This window comes from Oncorhynchus mykiss, chromosome 20, assembly GCF_057628025.1.
Source record: "Oncorhynchus mykiss isolate SJ-2025 chromosome 20, ASM5762802v1, whole genome shotgun sequence".
In the NCBI taxonomy this organism is placed as follows: Eukaryota; Metazoa; Chordata; class Actinopteri; order Salmoniformes; family Salmonidae; genus Oncorhynchus; species Oncorhynchus mykiss.
The window spans coordinates 39,255,734-39,272,181 of record NC_143041.1 but is presented as its reverse complement, the minus strand read 5'-3'; the positions used below and the strand labels follow the sequence as shown (position 1 = coordinate 39,272,181).

General features: G+C 40.1%; 1 protein-coding gene across 1 annotated transcript in view; it reads right to left on the bottom strand.

Annotated features, from left to right (window-relative positions):
- Nucleotides 1–16,448, bottom strand: part of LOC110499391 (CUB and sushi domain-containing protein 1) — a 404,263-nt gene that overhangs the window by 274,752 nt on the left and 113,063 nt on the right. Inside the window, exon 2 of the mRNA XM_090213058.1 lies at nucleotides 14,708–14,924. Within this exon, the coding sequence (XP_090069184.1) occupies nucleotides 14,708–14,924 (217 nt within the window). The remainder of the gene's footprint in view (nucleotides 1–14,707; nucleotides 14,925–16,448) is intronic.

Sequence of the window (16,448 nt, the reverse complement as noted above, 5' to 3'; positions counted from 1 at the left end):
GAGAGGAGACGAGATAGCCAGTGATTTTTTGGAGAGGAGACCAGATAGCCAGTGATTTTTGGAGAGGAGACCAGATAACCAGTGATTTTTGCACGTGTAATGATCTGCTAAGGCTAGTTATTACCTTGATGTAAATCAATCAATCAATCCCATGTATTTATACAGCTCTTTTTACATCAGCAGATGTCACAAAGTGCTTATATAGAAACCCAGCCCAAAAACCCCAAAAGGCAAGCAATGCAGATGTAGAAGCACGGTGATGACATCAACACGTCGGCACACTGTGTGAGCAGGGTGTGTTAACAGACTATTGAGAGAGAAGTTATTCATGTCTTCACACACACTTAAATGAGATGGAATGAGGAGGCTGTGAAAACCAGATGGAATGCGTTGAGCCTTTACCATTTTGGAACAGAATTGCGAGGTAAAAGACAGAAATCGATTGAAGTGGAGATCGAACTCTCTCTCAAGCGGCCTCGACAGTTGGGAACGCTCTCTCTGCCTATGTCTGTCACTCAGACTTCCTCACTGTTCTCAGATTTGTCTTTTGGTTCAACTTAAAAGTAGGCCTATATTGTTTAGGTTTTTACAAATGTCTTGATGTATAATGTACTTCACTAGTGATTTTGCTTGTGTGTTGCAGGGCACTATTTAATTTCTCTCCAAACACTTACTTTTACACATAATATTATGTATTTCAAACTGACTCAAATAATACAAGGACCAAGCAGAGTAACACAGTCATCCCAGACTCAAACTGATCTGGTGTTTACTAACAGATCAGTCCAGTAACTTACTAACTGGCATATCTGACCACAATGTTAAATTGGTGGTTAGAAAGATCACTAAAAAGAGATTTAGGAACCATATTAATGTATGATAAAACAATCCTGAAAAGTGAGCAGAGTAACTACGATGCAGCTGTAAGTCAAATTGACTGTTCTGATCTGTTAAGCAATGAAGACCCAGAGTCTGGATACAGAACATTTATGTCAGCTATTGACCAAGTGGATACCTCTTTTACTAGGAAATTTCAACGTAAACCAAGACGGAAACCCTCTCTACGATGGCTCAAAGAGGACCTCTGGATGCAGATGAGAGAACGGGATCTTTCCTTGAAAAAAACACTAAATTCTGGTCAGAATGATGAAAGACGTATATTAACAGCACTGATAAATAAGGTGGTAGAGAATATAAAAAGCAGAGGCAGAGTTATTTCTTTGAGTGATCAGTGAAGGAAAGGGAAATGGCAAAAGTGATTTGGGAAAATCTCAACAAACTAAACAGGGAGAGGAGATGAAAAGTCCAAAAAACATAGTGAATTAAAGGTTAATGGGATTATAATTCAAGACTCATATTTCATATCCACCACCTTTAACCAGTTTTTTGTTGACTCTGTCAGGGAACTGACTCAAAGATTTTCAACCAAAAACTACAGTTCCCATAGACAATAATAAACCAATATTCAGAATTCCTGAAATATCAGCGTCAGCAGTGGACAGTATTATTAGCTTCTTCAGGAGCTACAGAACAAAATATGTATTTTGTCTAAAGGCTGTATTCCTGAAGAGACACAAATATTATCTGATTGTCCCTATTGTACATCTAGTTAATCTGTCCATCAAATATGTGTTCGTCCCCAATGCTTGGAAGTCTGCTGCAGTGATACCTGTTTTGAAATCTGGTGACCAAACACTGGTGGAAAATTACCAACCTATAAGCATTCTTACAGTGCTATCAAAAGTAGCTGAAAGATGGGTGGATGATCATCTGACTGATCACCTCATTCAGGGCAACTCAATACATCAAATGCAGTTCGGGTTTCAGAACTAACCATTCTACCGAAACAGCCAATTGCTATTTTCTGGAGTGCATTAAATCTAAACTGGACATATGTGGTGAAGTCGGCCAGTCTTTTTGGATCTTAAAAAGACCTTTGATACTGTGTATCATGAGGTCCTCATATCCAAACTATCTGCCCTTAATGTATCCACTGAAGTTATTAGTTGGATGTATTCCTATCTGGCAAACAGAAGTCAAAGGGTTTGTTTGGGGGACACTCAGTCAGACTCTCTTTACAATAACATTAGGGTCCCACAAGGGTCAATATTAGGCCCCCTTCTGTTTACCATCTACATAAATGATATCCCACTTACTTGCCCACAAGTTAACATGTATGCAGACAAAACAGTTCTGTATGGACACTAAAAAATAAATAAAAACGTGTTGTAAACAAGTTAACTGAAAATATGCTACATATTTCCAAATGGATGACTAATTCTTGTCTGCATTAAAATATCGACAAGACTGTTTGTATGTTCTTCTCTAAGAAATCCATTGATTCTTCCCAACGAGCTGTTCTTGTTAATTGGATGTAATGTATTTGTAGTTTGTATTGTTTTAGTGAGTATTTGTATAGCGGCAGAGTAAAGGCCCTTTCCTGCAAAGGTGCTACACGTGCAAATGAGATTTTGGCTAACCCCGGGTCATTGACATACAGTTCAAGTCGAAAGTTTACATACACTTAGGTTGGAGTCATTAAAACTTGTTTTTCAACCACTCCACAAATTTCTTGTTAAAACTTCTTATGGTTGGGGGGCAGTATTGAGTAGCTTGGATGAATAAGGTGCCCCGAGTAAACTGCCTGCTACTCAGAACCAGAAGCTAAGATATGCATATTATTAGTAGATTTGGATAGAAAACTGTTTGAATGAAGTTTCTAAAACTGTTTGAATGATGTCTGTGAGTATAACAGAACTCATATGGCAGGCAAAAACCTGAGAAAAAATCCAACCAGGAAGTGGGAAATCTGAGGTTTGTAGTTTTTCAAGTCATTGCCTATCCAAGATACAGTGTAAATTTGGTCAGCCATATTCTTTAGGTCTCTTGTGGGTGATTGTTCCTGTCTTTGTGTTTGTGGCACCAGATAGGACTGTTTTGGTTTTGTCACATTTCTTGTTTTGTAGATTGTTGTATTTTCATCTTTATTAAAGATGTACAAAACTAACCACCCTGCATTTTGGTCCGCCTCTCTTTCACCAGAAGAAAACCGTTACAAAGAAATCATTCTCTACTATTATTCTGATATTTCACATCCTTAAAATAAAGTGGGGATCCTAACTGACCTCAGACATGGAGTTTTTACTATGACTAAATGTCAGGAATTGTGAGTTTAAATGTATTTGGCTAAGGTCTATGTAAACTTCCGACTTCAACTGTAGGTAATATCACCTACACAACATTTTCACTTCAACTGTAAATAGTGGAGGCCTGTCTCAGCCTCCAGTATTTATGCTGCAATAGTTTATGTGTTGGGGGGCTAGGGTCAGTCTGTTATTTCTGGAGTATTTATCCTGTCTTATCCAGTGTCCTGTGTGAATTTAAGTACGCTCCCTCTAATTCTCTCTCTCCCTTTTTCTCTTTCTCTTTCTCGCTCTCTTCTCTCAGAGGACCTGAGCTCTAAGATCATGCCTCAGGACTACCTGGCCTGATGACTCCTTGCTGTCCCCAGTCCACCTGGTCATGCTGCTGCTCCAGTTTCAACTGTTCTGCCTGCGGCTATGGAACCCTGACCTGTTCACTGGACGTGCTACCTTGTCCCGGACCTGCTGTTTTGGACTCTCTCTCTACCGCACCTGCTGTCTCTGAATGATCAGCTATGAATAGCCAACTGACATTTACTCCTTTACTCAGGTGTGGCCCTGTTGCACCCTCTATAACCACTGTGATTATTATTATCTGACCCTGCTGGTCATCTATGAACATTTGAAAATCTCTGCCATGTTCTGTTATAATCTCCACACGGCACAGACAGAAGAGAACAGGCCACCCCTCAGAGCGTGGTTCCTCTCTAGGTTTCTTCCTAGGTTCCGGACTTTCTAGGGAGTTTTTCCTAGCCCCCGTGCTTCTACATCTGCATTGCTTGCTGTTTGGGGTTTTAGGCAGGGTTTCTGTACAGCACTTTGTGACTTTGGCTGATGTAAAAAGGGCTTTATAAATACACTTGATTGATTGATTGATTGTTGCATTACTGTAATATTGATGTTGATTCATGTGCATTGTCCCCTATAAATACATAAATACAATAAATAAAATATTTGCATGTCCTTTTCAACATTGTTATCTTGACCTTGAACGCTGTACACCAGTTTATTAGGTATACCACCCGGTTCACGAAAATGGATACCTCGTCGGTTGCACAACCAAAATGTGTCTTCTGCGGGGGGCTGCCTTAATCGGCGTCATCAGCGCCCGGGGAGCAGTTGTTGTGGGAGTTAACTGCTTTGCTCAAGGGCAGAACTGTCGATTTTTCCGTTACTGTTTAATTGAGAGTTATAATGGGCAAAACAAATGACCTAAGAGACTTTAAGCGTGGTATGATCGTCAGTGCCAGGCATGCCCGTTCCAGTGTCTCAAAAACGGTCAGTTCCTGGGATTTTAATGCACGACAGTGTCTAGGGTTTTCCCGAGAATGGTGCGACAAACAAAAAACATCCAGTTAACAGCAGTTCTGTGGGCAAAAACAGCATATTGATGAGAGGTTGAAGAAGAATGGCAAGAATCGTGCAAGCTTACAGGCATGCTACAAACAACCACACTGGGTTCCACTCCTATCAAATAAAAACTGAGGCTGGTCCGAAGAATCCCGGTTCCTGTTGCGTCATGCTGATGGAAGAGTCAGGATTTGGGGTAAATAGCAGAGTCCCTGACCCAATCCTGCCTGGTGTCAACGGTACAGGCTGGTGGTGTAACGGTGTGTGGAATGTTTTCCTGGTACGCGTTAGGTCCCTTGAAACCAATTGAGCAATGTTTCCGACACCTTGTAGAATCCAAGCCCCAAATAATTCAGGAGGTCCGACCTGGTAATAGATGGGTGTACTAATTAACTGGCAAGGTAGTGAGTGTATAATGAAATGCATATTTATTTATATTTAACGAGGCAAGTCAGTTAAGAACAAATTCTTATTTTCAATGACGGCCTAGGAACTGCTTGCCAGGTTAACTGCCTGGCAGATTTGTACCTTGTCAGCTGGGGTTTGAACTTGCAACCTTCCGGTTACTAGTCCAACGCTCTAACCACTAGGCTACCCTGCCGCCCCATTTATCATTGATCTATGGCACAGATCTGGTTACAGATTGCGCAATAGAAAATTAAAGGTACATTCAGATTGAGCTAACATATGCAGTTTTTACCATGAATGCAGTCTCCACCAACGCAGGAACTTTGCCTTTAAGTTTCAATTCCACTGTAAAGCTGAACTTCCGGGATACGGATTGAATACCGCCCAAGTAATACTACAGGGCGCAGCTACTGTATGCACTTGAAATTCAAACTTAACTTCCTTATTCATATCCTCCTGTACAACACTTCCACAAAGCTTGGTTTGCATTTTGCATGGGCAGATTGTGCAGAGGGATGACGGATACGAATCCAGAGAGAGCACACATGACTTATAACCCAGCAGGTTGTTTCGGGTGGGTGGAGTTCGCCTGCGATTTCAAGCCATTTGTTGTGAAACGTTTCACTGAATGTATTGCTCTGAGCAAAGGCTAAGCCAAGCGAGCTGAATTGAGTGCAACCAGAGTCAAGGAAATCTAGCAATGTCCAACAAGCACAGATTCTAAAGACATGTTGTGCTTAGACATTGAATTGGACAGACGCTTTTAGAATTTACATTAAGGCATTGCCAACTAAGTCATGTGTGGTCAGTGTCACAGACTCCCCACTATAGGTTCATATTGACAGGTTTTCTACAGATTTATGGATACATCACGACACCCATCTGTTCACTTCCATTTTAAAACTAAACAGTCAATCAATATTAGCTTAATACTGTTTCAGGTTTTGTCTTTTCAATGTCTCAGATCATTAAGATAAGATTAAGATTGTCAGGACATCCATTAAGGATTTGGGCTAATATGAACTTTATAACACACACACACACACGCACGCACACACACACGCTAAGGTTAATAAAATTATAAAACTGAGGGAGGGGCTGGATGAAATATAATCATTCTCTGAAGGAAGTTGATATACAAAGTGAAGATGACTTCATTACTTGATTCCTTTTTGTGATATTTTGTATCATAATCCTAATGACTATATCAACTCTTTTTAATTTTTAAGAGGATCGAGGAGTATGGATTTTTAAACACCCTCGAGCAGGGTATCGCAGACCACTTAAAAAGGACAATAAGAAGTTCATTAAGCTTATGTGAACAGCCTGTGAATAGAAAATGAATGAGATGGAAGTCGCATAAAACCAACCAAGGATGGCTTATTTTATGTACAAACAGCGAAAGTGCTATGATGCACAGTAAAGTATGTAGTATTTCTAGAAACAGTAAGAGATCTAAAGCTATAATTAACACCAGTCTCTCTTAGCAACACTGCATGCCCTACATATTAGCCCTGTAGTGAAACTGCAGAACTAAGCCCTACACCTTTAAATCTGCAACACAACAGTCTCTATCTTTAGCTTTGGTAAGTACACAAATCCATGGAAAATACAACTGAACGCATACTTAAAACACACCTGAACGCATACTTAAAACACAACTGAACGCATACCTAAAACACAACTGAATGCATACCTAAAACACAACTGAACGCATACTTAAAACACACCTGAACGCATACTTAAAACACAACTGAACGCATACCTAAAACACAACTGAACGCATACCTAAAACACAACTGAACGCATACTTAAAACACACCTGAACGCATACTTAAAACACAACTGAACGCATACCTAAAACACAACTGAACGCATACCTAAAACACAACTGAACGCATACTTAAGCACAACTGAACGCACACCTAAAGCACAACTGAACGCATACTTAAGCACAACTGAACGCATTCTTAAAGCACAACTGAACGCATACTTAAGCACAACTGAATACATACTTAAAGCACAACTGAACGCATACTTAAAAGAACTGAACACGTACTTAGAACACAACTGAACGCATGTACTGCACTATACTGTGATGAGGTAATTACCAGTGCATTGTCTCCATCTCCAATCAGGAAGAGTTACTCTTTATCAGGCCATATGCATATGTCTCTAAATATGTTCCCTCTCTGATCAGGCCACATTAAGCATCTGCACAGAATCCCTTCCAGTCTATCTGTCTGCAGCTAGTTCAGTGCCAGATTAAATGAGACCTCAAATCCATTGGCATGCTGTTGTTCTTTTTGCATCTGCATTAGGCCACTTTCTTTCAGCATACAAAATGGCAAAACACAATAGTGATAATAATGATAACGATAAACATCATCATCACCATCATCATCATCATTGTATATCAATAATAATAGTAGTAGTGGTTTTACTATAGCTACTCCACGTTCTCCTACTTGCGCAAGCCCATGCAGTCCATTGGGCTGCTACTTGTGCAAGCCCATGCAGTCCATTGGGCTGCTACTTGTGCAAGCCCAGGCAGTCCATTGTTCTTCTACTTGTGCAAGCCCAGGCAGTCCATTGTTCTTGTACTTGTGCCAATCAAACCAATCAAACAGGCAGTAACTGCTCATATCGCGGAACTGAGAAAAAGGTTTCACTGTAACTTTATGCAGTTACTGCTAACATGACCCCCATTTTCTCAAAAAACACAATACAATAGAGGCAGGATACTTGTCCACATGATTAAGCATGTATTTAATGTAGCAAAAATGACATTAACACATTTTTGACCAAATGAGCAGTTACTGCTTTTTTGCTTGGTAGGGTAGAATAAGTACAGTGAGGGAAACAAGTATTTGATCCCCTGCTGATTTTGTACGTTTTTCCACTGACAAAGAAATGATCAGTCTATAATTTTAATGGTAGGTTTATTTGAACAGTGAGAGACAGAATAAAAACAAAAAAAATCCAGAAAAACGCATGTCAAAAATGTTATAAATTGAATTGCATTTTCATGAGGGAAATAAATATTTGACCCACTTTCAATCAGAAAGATTTCTGGCTCCCAGGTGTCTTTTATACAGGTAACGAGCTGAGATTTGGAGCACACTCTTAAAGGGAGTGCTCCTAATCTCAGCTTGTTACTTGTATAAAAGACACCTGTCCACAGAAGCAATCAATCAATCAGATTCCAAACTCTCCACCATGGCCAAGCCCAAAGAGCTCTCCAAGGATGTCAGGGACAAGATTGTAGACCTACACAAGGCTGGAATGGGCTACAAGACCATCGCCAAGCAGCTTGGTGAGAAGGTGACAACAGTTGGTGCGATTATTCGCAAATCGAAGAAACACAAAAGAACTGTCAATCTCCCTCGGCCTGTGGCTACATGCAAGATCTCACCTCGTGGAGTTGCAATGATCATGAGAACGGTGAGGAATCAACCCAGAACTACACGGGAGGATCTTGTCAACGATCTCAAGGCAACTGGGACCATAGTCACCAAGAAAACAATTGGCAACACACTATGCCGTTAAGGACTGAAATCCTGCAGCGCCCGCAAGGCCCCCCTGCTCAAGAAAGCACATATACAGTGGGGAGAACAACTATTTGATACACTGCCGATTTTGCAAGTTTTCCTACTTACAAAGCATGTAGAGGTCTGTAATTTTTATCATGGGTACACTTCAACTGTGAGAGACGGAATCTAAAAATCATTGTATGATTTTTAAGTAATTAGTTTGCATTTTATTGCATGACATAAGTATTTGATCACCTACCAACCAGTAAGAATTTCGGCTCTCACAGACCTGTTAGTTTTTCTTTAAGAAGCCCTCCTGTTCTCCACTCATTACCTGTATTAACTGCACCTGTCAATCAAACAGACTCCAACCTCTCCACAATGGCCAAGACCAGAGAGCTGTGTAAGGACATCAGGGATAAAATTGTAGACCTGCACATGGCTGGGATGGGCTACAGGACAATAGGCAAGCAGCTTGGTGAGAAGGCAACAGCTGTTGGCGCAATTATTAGAAAATGGAAGAAGTTCAAGATGACGGTCAATCAGCCTCGGTCTGGGGCTCCATGCAAGATCTCACCTCGTGGGGCATCAATGATCATGAGGAAGGTGAGGGATCAGCCCAGAACTACACGGCAGGACGTGGTCAATGACCTGAAGAGAGCTGGGACCACAGTCTCAAAGAAAACCATTAGTAACACACTACGCCGTCATGGATTAAAATCCTGCAGCGCACGCAAGGTCCCCCTGCTCAAGCCAGCGCATGTCCAGGCCCGTCTGAAGTTTGCCAATGACCATCTGGATGATCCAGAGGAGGAATGGGAGAAGGTCATGTCGTCTGATGAGACAAAAATAGAGCTTTTTGGTCTAAACTCTACTCGCCGTGTTTGGAGGAAGAAGAAAGATGAGTGCAACCCCAAGAACACCATCCCAACCGTGAAGCATGGAGGTGGAAACATCATTCTTTGGGGATGCTTTTCTGCAAAGGGGACAGGACGACTGCACCTTATTGAGGGCAGGATGGATGGGGCCATGTATCGCGAGATCTTGGCCAACAACCTCTTTCCCTCAGTAAGAGCATTGAAGATGGGTCTTGGCTGGGTCTTCCAGCATGACAACGACCCGAAACACACAGCCAGGGCAACTAAGAAGTGGCTCCGTAAGAAGCATCTCAAGGTTCTGGAGTGGCCTAGCCAGTCTCCAGACCTGAACCCAATAGAAAATCTTTGGAGGGAGCTGAAAGTCCGTATTGCCCAGCGACAGCCCCAAAACCTGAAGGATCTGGAGACGGTCTGTATGGAGGAGTGGGCCAAAATCACTGCTGCAGTGTGTGCAAACCTGGTCAAGAACTACAGGAAACGTATGATCTCTGTAATTGCAAACAAAGGTTTCTGTACCAAATATTAAGTTCTGCTTTTCTGATGTATTAAATACTTATGTCATGCAATAAAATGCAAATTAATTACTTTAAAATCATACAATGTTATTTTCTGGATTTTTGTTTTAGATTCCGTCTCTCACAGTTGAAGTGTACCTATAATAAAAATGACAGACCTCTACATGCTTTGTAAGTAGGAAAACCTGCAAAATCATCAGTGTATCAAATACTTGTTCTCCCAACTGTACATTCCCGTCTGAAGTTTGCCAATGAACATCTGAATGATTCAGAGGACAACTGGGTGAAAGTGTTGTAGTCAGATGAGACCAAAATGGAGCTCTTTGGCATCAACTCAACTCGCCGTGTTTGGAGGAGGAGGAATGCTGCCTATGACCCCAGAACACCATCCCGACCATCAAACAAGGAGGTGGAAACTATGCAATGGGGGGGGGGTTCTGCTAAGGGGACAGGACAACTTCACCGCATCAAAGGGACGATGGACGGAGCCATGTACCGTCAAATCTTGGGTGAGAACCTCCTTCCCTCAGCCAGGGCATTGAAAATGGGTCGTGGATGGGTATTCCAGCATGACAATGACCCAAAACACTGCCACGGCAACAAAGGAGTGGCTCAAGAAGAAGCACATTAAGGTCCTGGAGTGGCCTAGCCAGTCTCCAGACCTTAAACCCATAGAAAATCTGTGGAGGGAGCTGAAGGTTCGAGTTGCCAAACGTCAGCCTCGAAACCTTAATGACTTGGAGAAGATCTGCAAAGAGGAGTGGGACAAAATCCCTCCTAAGATGTGTGCAAACCTGGTGGCCAAAAAGGGTTTAGCCACCAAGTACTAAATCATGTTTGGCAGAGGGGTCAAATATTTATTTCCCTCATTAAAATGTAAATCAATTTATAACATTTTTGACATGCGTTTTTCTAGACTTCTTTGGTTGTTATTCTGTCTCTCACTGTTCAAATAAACCTACCATTAAAATTATAGACGGATCATTTCTTTGTCAGTGGGCAAACATACAAAATTAGCAGGGGATCAAATACTTTTTTCCCTCACTGTATTCAACCCCTTTGTTATGGCAAGCCTAAATAAGTTCAGGGGTAAAATCTTGCTTAACAAGTCACATTATAAGTAGCATAGACTCGCTCTGTGTGCAATAATTAACAATTAATGACTACCCCATCTCTGTACCCCACACATACAATTATCTGTAAGGTCCCTCAGTTGAGCAGTGAATTTCAAACACAGATTCAACCACAAAGACCAGGTAGGTTTTCCAATGCCTCGCAAAGAAGGGCACCTATTGGTAGTTGGGTAAAATTTTAAAAAGCATACATTGAAAAGCATACAGCTTACTCAGTTGCCGGAGGGGAAGGCCATTTTTCTCCAACTGCATTGTTGGTTGAGGGCTTGTAAGTAAGCATTTCATGGTAAGGTCTACAACTGTTGTATTCGGCGCATGTGACAAATACAATTGTATTTTATTTTATTTGAAACCTCTCAGGGATTTCACCATGAGGCCTATGGTGACTTTAAAACAGTTCATGGCTGTGATAGGAGAAAACTGTGGATGGATCAACAACATTGTAGTTACTCCACAATACTAATCTAACTGAGCGTGAAAAGAAGGAAGCCTGTATATAATAAAAATATTCCAAAACAAGGCACTAAAGCGATACTACCAAAAATGTGGCAAAGCATTTAAGTTCACTTTTGTCCTGTTATGTTTGGGGCAAATCCAACGCAACACATTAATGAGTACCACTCTCCATATTTTCAAGCATAGTGATGGCTGCATCATGTTATGGGTATACTAATAATCATTAAGGACTGGGGAGTTTTTCAGGTTAAAAAATAAACGTAATGGAGCTAAGCACAGACAAAGTCCTGGAGGAAAACCTGGTTCAGTCTGCTTTCCACCTGACACTAGGAGATTAATTCACCTTTCAGCAGGACAATAACCTAAAACACAAGGCCAAATCTACACAGTGAATGTTCCGGAGTGGCCGAGTTACAGCTTTGACTTAAATCTACTTGAAAATCTATTGCAAGACCTGAAAATGGTTGTCTTGCAATGGTCAACAACCAATTTGACAAAGCTTGAAGAATAAAAAAAAAACTTCTGGGTACAATCCAGGTGTGTAAAGCTCTTAGAGATTTACCCAGAAAGACTTACAGGAAACTGTAATCACTGCCAAATATGCTTCTATAAAGTATTGACTCAGAGGTGTGAATACTTACATGTATGTAAATTAAATATTTCTGTATTTCATGTTCAACTAATTTACTAACATTTCTAAAAACATGTTTTCATGTTGTCATTATCGTGTATTGTGAGTAGATGGGTGAGGAAAATATATATTTAAACCATTTTGTATTCCGGCTGTAACAAAATGTGGAATAAGTCAAGGGCTATGAATACATTCTGAAGGCAATGTATATGCTACATAAAAACTTAATAGGCTTTACTCCTAGACTTCTGCTTGCAACAGCAGAATGCATGTTACATCTGCGTCATTATACTAGGTGCTATGCATGGAATCACATTGAGCGGGTGCTGCCTCACACTTTCTATTAATTAAGTAAGTAGCCTTGGCTTGTGTAAGACAGAAGGGCTCATAGAAGCAGGAGCCTATCTGCCGTTTCTGTAACGTGAGGCAGCTTGATGTACAACTACACCCCCTGGATAGGACACTAGTCTATCACAGGGCCTTACCCCCAATCGATCTCCTTAATACTGATTGGCAAGCAGAGGAGCGCCAGATCCCATTTTAGAGTCTTTGGTTTGACTCGACCAGGGAATCAAACTCTCAACGTTCCAATCTCAGGGTGAACACTCAAACCACAATGGCACTGAGTTCATCAGCACTTTCTATTACCACTCACATCATTTACTTTGTAAATACTGTGAAACCAATGTAAATACAAGGGAATCGAACTGGCTTGCCTAGTTAAATAAAGGTTAAATAAAATGAATAAATAAAATAAAAAATAATTTTCAGCAGCAAAAGTTTATCTTCAACCTCTTTATGCAAATAGTTGTGTTAATCATCTGTTACTTAAAGCTTTCTGCATCTAATTAAAGCCATTCCGATTTCACTTGGAAAACAAGTATTTTGAGATTGCCTTTATTGATTGCAGGTTCCCATTATTCACTTCAACACCCAGAGGATGCCCTCCGTACCAACCTATCGGCATACTTCAAACCTGGTAAGTGCAACATTGGCAACCACAGGGATGCTGTTTAGCCTGCATGTCATTACAAACGTTCACTTGTTTCAGAAGTTTTGAGTTTAATTGTCTCTTTTATGGCAAGATAGACTCACTGTGGTACTTTAAGTACAGTTGGGAATGAATTAATGCCTTTTTAACACCAATATAACTATTCAGTGGGTACACAGGAATGTTCAACACAACAAAACTAAAATGTTTAGCACAATAGCACAAAAATCGATATACTGAAATAAGCTGTCATGTCAGCATGTGCAGTGCCTTTAGAAAGTATTCATACCCCTTGTCTTATTCCACATTTTGTTATGTTACAGCCTGATTAGTAGCAAGCTATCAAAGTTGACCTCCGGTCCTCCTTCTCATCTTTGCGCTGTCCTTCTCAAACTGAACAGAACATAGGCTATAGGCTAGCCCGCACGCAAGAAAGTGCATTTTATGGACTAGGCGTTCTAAAAAATATATTTTGGGAAAAAAACTTTGACTCTCCTCCTGAACTAATACCTACAGAACTTCCACCTAACTTCCACCTTCCCTACACAGCACTGCCATAGGTTAAGCAGCACATAAAAACGAGCTCAGGGTTAGAATATCCATTGCAGTGTGTGATGCTGCCTTGTTTTATTTACTCCATCCCAGCATCTATCTTTGAAATATAACTTTATTCTGTGCTTCTCCGAGCATGCACTTCGTAGCCTATAGCCTATAGGCTATGGATTGTTTTATGGAGACCACACTAAATAGTCTATAGGTGCAATTGATGTTGTGCGCCCAGCGGAGAATCATAGATGAGGGGCAGCATCGGGCACACATCAATATATAGCTTAATAAGAAAATAATGATAAAACACTGAGAAATATTGAAATTTTATCAATTGCAAATTATATGACCCTCCTCTAGACTAGATATTTAAAAAATCTAAACCGCCCCCTTGACTGAAATTGAAAAAGCCTGATCCTCCCCATTTTCCTCCAGGTAACCATTTTGTAAATTTAGAACCGCCCCTAATTATTAACTTAACCGTGTTCAAAGGAATATTCAATGTCTGCTTTTTTATTTATTTTAGCCATCTACTAATGGATGCCCTTCTTTGCAAGGCATTGAAAAACCTCCCTGGTGTTTGTGGTTGAATCTGTGTCTGAAATTCACTGCTCGACTGAGGGACCTTACAGAAAATTGTATGTGTGGGGTACGGAGATGAGTTAGTCATTCAAAAATCATGCTAAACACTATTATTGCACACAGAGGGAGTCCATTCAACTTATTATGTGACTTGTTAAGCACAGTTTTCCTCCTTAACCTATTTAGGCTTGCCATAACAAAGGTGTTGAATGCTTATTGACTCAAGACATTTGAGCTTTTTTAATTTTTTCATTTTAAACCAGTGACAAAAATCTAGATCAAGATCAATCTAAATCTAGTAATCAATTTTAAATTCAGGCTGTAACACCACAACATTTTGAAAATGTCAAGGGGTGTATATTAACTGTATATTAACAACTTGACATTGCTAGCGCCACACAGGACCACTAATGATACAACAATACAAGTAGCACTAAAATCAAATGAACGCAAAACCAAGCCATTGTTAAGAAATGTTCTCAGATCACCACACAGTAGACCTACATAGAAAAATGCATATGGGTAAGTAAAAGTCTGTTACCTCATTTTCAGGTTTCCTGGCTGTGGTTGTCCGTCATAAATAGAGACGATGTCACAGTCCTCTTCAAGAGCAAAGGTGTGAAATGACAACTGTATCCTGTTTCGTTCTCCTGTGATGATGATCCAGGTACAGTTGGCATAGTTTGGGTAGCCGTGGGGAAAGCCAGGACTCTCTATCGTTCCATTTAGTCCTTGTGCAACACCACCACAAGTTTGACCTGAGGATAAAATCAAAGACAGACATAAGATATAATATGGATCTTTTAGATGACCAATCTAAGAATTTACACGCTGTAAATTCGGGAATATTATGCATGACTCTGGTATGAAACAGCTATATATTGTTCTCAAATATGCCACTGAAACAGCATTTCTGTAGCACAACAAAGCACCCCCTTCCATTACCCATTGGAAGCCTCAGGCCTGAACACAAGAACCTCTCTTCACAAACATTAAATATATATGTGTTTGGGTATGTTGACATATGCAAATGTATGGTAAATTTTCCTCGGTGCTCCATTTCACATGTCTCATCACTCGCTGTGTCATATTGTGAGCAGCATAGGGGGACCTTCCAATATCTTGGCTTATTTATGATTGAAAAGCAGTATGCATGAAAGCGGAGTCATTTTGTATTGTTAACTAACGGACCCAAACTGAAAAGGTACCCAAACCCAATGGCCTTAATCATAATCTTACCTGGAGCAGAAAGAGAACTTGCAATCACTATTCAGAACTGTTCTCCAAGGTGAGAAATACAGCACACACAACAACGCTTGCACACAGTATGATTATACCAAGTCATTATACCTCATCAAAGAGGTGTAGAATCTTTGATGAAAGGAGATTATGCCATTGTCCTTTCAACCTCACAAGCTTTGCAATGAAAGAGTAACAAGGTTAAATCCTGCCATTCTTTGCCAAGAATCATTAGCTTAAAGTAAATAGAGTGTTTCTGCATGTAGATGTCAAGCAATGATTTCAATTAAATATGCTTGTTGCTAATACTCCCAGGCAGACATTTGTGTCAATCCAAAACCACTCATAGATAAAAGACGAGAGTAGCTGTAAGGTTAGCGCAATGTATGATTATCTGCCACTGGAAAACATTGCTCACAATTTCATGTCTGTTGATGTTTTCTAAGACCCATGTTGTTATTCTAAGAAGCATGTTGTTGTTCTAAGAAGCATGTTGTTGTTCTAAGAAGCATGTTGTTGTTCTAAGAAGCATGTTTTTATTCTAAGAAGCATGTTGTTATTCTAAGAAGCATTTTGTTATTCTAAGAAGCATGTTGTTGTTCTAAGAAGCATGTTGTTGTTCTAAGAAGCATGTTGTTGTTCTAAGAAGCATGTTTTTATTCTAAGAAGCATGTTGTTGTTCTAAGAAGCATGTTGTTGTTCTAAGAAGCATGTTGTTGTTCTAAGAAGCATGTTGTTATTCTAAGAAGCATGTTTTTATTCTAAGAAGCATTTTGTTATTCTAAGAAGCATGTTGTTGTTCTAAGAAGCATGTTGTTATTCTAAGAAGCATGTTGTTATTCTAAGAAGCATGTTGTTGTTCTAAGAAGCATGTTGTTGTTCTAAGAAGCATGTTGTTGTTCTAAGAACTGTTAAGTCAGAAATATAAACAGTCCACAATTGTATAGGCTAGAGCTCTACCTTGATAAATAACAATGGAACTAAAAGCATGGAGGTCTGTTCATATGTAAGAAGAACACAATTTTTTGAAACAAATGAAGATT